A 3,838-nucleotide genomic window follows, 5' to 3' on the forward strand; every position below is an offset into this window, starting at 1 on the left:
CCAACTTTTGAAATGCCTGCTTTGCATTATAATCTCAAAATATGGGAGACTGCTATTCTCCCAAATGATTCTTGAATCTCTCACCCACTAAGAAAGGAAACCTATCAAAGATTGTCTTACCTTTGGGTAGGTTTGATGCAGAGGCAGAACATCTTTTTGCAGTAGATTCCCCAAAAAGAGCCAGGGCCTGGGTCCAGGAGGGAGCCTGCCTCTTGCCTGGTGAAGCTTGAAGGCCCAGAGTGTGAGCAGAAAGAGAACCAAGAGTATTACTGCTCCAGGCACCAGCTCCACCTGCATGTTGTTTTGCTTGTCTTGACAAAGAGGAAGCGATGAGACTTTGGGGTTGGAAATGAGTCTGGGATACACAGAAAACGTTAGAGGCAAAGACAATGTAATTGATTCTCTAGTTTTCTCTCTTCTACTCCACAAGTTGTCTTTATACTTTTGCAGGCTATCAATTGTTCAAGAACAGGAAATGCTATCTTTAAGTATTTGTTTAAATCCTATAAAAAACAAAGCTGGAGAAACTGAAGGAATACCAATCTATACAGATACATTTGAGAAGAGCAGATAAAAGTAGATCAAGTTGAAAAGCAGGTTATGCAGGTTATGCAGCTAATGACCTCTCTTTTGCAATTTTACTATAATAATATTTTAAAATGATAAGTGATACAAAAAAAAAATACGACTTTTAACCCTAACATATTTCTCTGACTATAAATCTATCATGATTAAACCAACTGCCTCCAATCTGTATCTGGTATAAACTGTTACCACAATTTATAAATTGAACTAAATTGAAAGCATTCACTTTTTCCTTTCTTGTTCAGCATTGACAATATGGAAAAATAAATAGCATGATATATTTGGAAGAGCAAAATACTCTTAGTAACATTTCAAAATAGGTAGGTGGTTGAGGAAAGAAAAATCAAAGCTAGGAGAAGGACTTCAGAAATGATTATCAAGTTATTCTTTGTTTTGGATAGACATGGATTCATTCCAAAGGGTTGTGAAGACATGGAAGATTTGCCAACCCACCTGGGTGGTGCACTCTTGGTAATCTAGCTAAGAACATTTTTTTTTTTGTAATCTCTTGTTTTTAACTAGGTGGTTTAATGATTTGATGCTGCTCAGAGCTTACCGGAATTGGTCAGCATAAATGTCTAAATAAGCAAGTTAGTATAAAAAAAGGAAAAGTAAAGTATACATTCCCCCTCCTCTCCAAAAAAAAGGAAACAAAAATCACAAACTAAGACAACTAAAGACATGAACCTCATTCTGACTCACTGTGAAATTATCTGTTTGCAGTTCTTGGCATGATACAATGTGATGATGCTACCTAAACTCCAGTATCCAGCATCTTTCAATTTAGGGTAGCTTTAGCAATCTGGAACAAAATTTGGATTTACATTATGAATATTTCCACAGATTTCAGGAAATAATTGTCCAGTTTTAGAATTGAAACAAACCAATTTCACACAGATAATGCAAATTCCTGGAATAGCTAGTACTATAGAAATAAGAAAGGAAATCAATAATTATTTGGTATGGTTGAGAAATATGCTAAAAACAACAAAATGAAATTTAACCGAGACAAACAAGGTTTGTCAGACACATATAGGATAGGGAACCATGGCTTGGCAACAGCTCTTGCAAAAAAGATCCCAAAACTGTTGTTGTTGTTAGTTGCGAAATCGTGTCCGACCCATCGCGACCCCATGGACAACGTTCCTCCAGGCCTTCCTGTCCTCTACTATCTTCTGGAGTCACATTTATTATTTCGCTGTTGTTTGCCAATGAATGCATGTCAGGAATGCACATCTTTAGATTGAACATCTGGCTAGATGCCAATATGTTATTGCTTTGGTTACTTTGTTGGTTTGCTGATTGGCAGATTGCTAAATGCATAAATATGCCCAATTCTTGTGAATTAGGAACAGAAAGACCTAGGTTTTGTTGTTGTTGTTAGTTGTGAAGTCATGTCTGACCCATCGCAACCCCATGGACAACATTCCTCCAGGCCTTCCTGTCCTCCACCATCTTCTGGAGTCCATTTAAGCTCATGCCTACTGCTTCAGTGTCTCCATCCAGCCACCTCATTCTCTGTTGTCCCCTTCTTCTATTGCCCTCAATCTTTCCCAGTGAGTCCTTCCTTCTCATTAGGTGGCCAAAGTACTTGAGTTTCAACTTCAGGATCTGGCCTTCCAAAGAGCAGTCAGGGTTGATCTCCTCTAGGACTGGCTGGTTTGATTACCTTGCAGGCCAGGGGACTCGCAGGAGTCTTCTCCAGCACCATAGTTCAAAGGCCTCAATTCTTTGGCACTCAGCCTTTCTTATGGTCCAACTTTCACAGCCACACATTGCAACTGGGAAAACCATGGCCTTGACTATACGTACTTTTGTTGGCAGCTTGATGTCTCTGCTTTTTAGTATGCTGTCTAGATTTGCCATAGCTTTCCTCCCCAGGAGCAAGCGTATTTTAATTTCTTGGCTGCAGTCCCCATCTGTAGTGATCTTGGAGCCCAGGAAGATAAAATCTGTCACTACCTCCATTTCTTCCCCATCTATTTGCCAGGAATTGAGAGGGCTGGATGCCATGATCTTGGTTTTCTTAATGTTGAGTTTCAAGCCAACTTTTGCACTCTCCTTCTTTACCCATATCAAGAGGCTCTTTAGTTCCTCTTCACTTTCTGCCATTACAGTGGTATCATGTGCATATCTTAGGTTGTTGATATTTCTTCTGGCAATCTTAATTCCAACTTTTGATTCATCTAGCCCTGCCTTTCTCATGATGTGCTCTGCATATAAGTTAAATAGGCAGGGCAACAGAATACAGCCTTGCCGGACTCCTTTTCCAATTTTGAACCAATCAGTGGTTCCGTGTCCAGTTCTCACTGTTGCTTCTTGACCCACATATAGGTTTCTCAAGAGACAAATAAGATGGTCTGGTACTCCCATCTCTTTAAGAACTTGCCACAATTTGTTGTGATCCACACAATCAAAGGCTTTAGCATAGTCAATGAAGCAGAAGTAGATGTTTTTCTGGAACTCCCTAGCTTTCTCCATGATCCAGCGTATATTGACTTCATATTAAGTATGAGCTAGCAACAGATATAATAATAATAATGATAAAGTTGGAAGGGATCTTGGAGGTCATCTAGTCCCCCTGCTCAGGCAGGAAACCCTATACCATTTCGGACAAATGACTGTCCAGTTTCTTCTTACAAACTTCCAGTGTTGGCGCATTCACCGCTTCTGGAGGCAGGTTGTTCCACTGGTTAATTGTTCTAACTGTCAGGAAGTTTCTCCTTAGTTCTAGGTTGCTTCTCTCTTTGGTTAGTTTCCATCCGTTGCTCCTTGTCCTGTTTTTTTTTTTTTTTTTGCATGCAAGTGGATAGAAACAGTGTTGTCTCCAGTGCAGGGAACTTGAGTAATGAAGCTTTCATATTAAAAAAATATCTGGAAAGAAAGCATTTTGCTAGGAGTTAGGAGTTTAAAAAAAAATCATGTCTCCAAACTTTATTTCATCCCTAGTGATCAGTGATCATAATTTTTTCCACTAGGATTCATGTATGAAATGTGTACAATAGTAGAAATCTAGTATATGCTGTTGTTGACAATTTTTAATTAAATGCAAATCTAACCATTTCCCATAGACATATTTTGTACATGGATTGTTATTTAAACCATGGAACATGAATAACATTTCCTCTAGAAAGGAGGCTGACAGATGAGGGTGTTGCCTTTCTCCTTCTTTTCTTCCTAGAAAACAAAATGTAGTTCAAACCACTTAGACATTATTTTTATGGAGGTGACACAAGATAAACATAAACCATTA

The 3,838-nt window shown here is 38.8% G+C and overlaps 1 protein-coding gene across 1 annotated transcript in view; it reads right to left on the reverse strand.

Moving 5' to 3' along the window:
- Positions 1 to 297, reverse strand: part of LOC107286787 (cytochrome P450 2C5-like) — a 23,857-nt gene extending 23,560 nt beyond the window's left edge. Inside the window, exon 1 of the mRNA XM_015815212.1 lies at positions 121 to 297. Within this exon, the coding sequence (XP_015670698.1) occupies positions 121 to 297 (177 nt within the window). The remainder of the gene's footprint in view (positions 1 to 120) is intronic.
- Positions 298 to 3,838: the final 3,541 nt, after the last annotated feature.

This window comes from Protobothrops mucrosquamatus, unplaced genomic scaffold (assembly GCF_001527695.2).
Source record: "Protobothrops mucrosquamatus isolate PMUCROS unplaced genomic scaffold, P.Mucros_1.0 scaffold325, whole genome shotgun sequence".
Lineage (NCBI taxonomy): Eukaryota > Metazoa > Chordata > Lepidosauria > Squamata > Viperidae > Protobothrops > Protobothrops mucrosquamatus.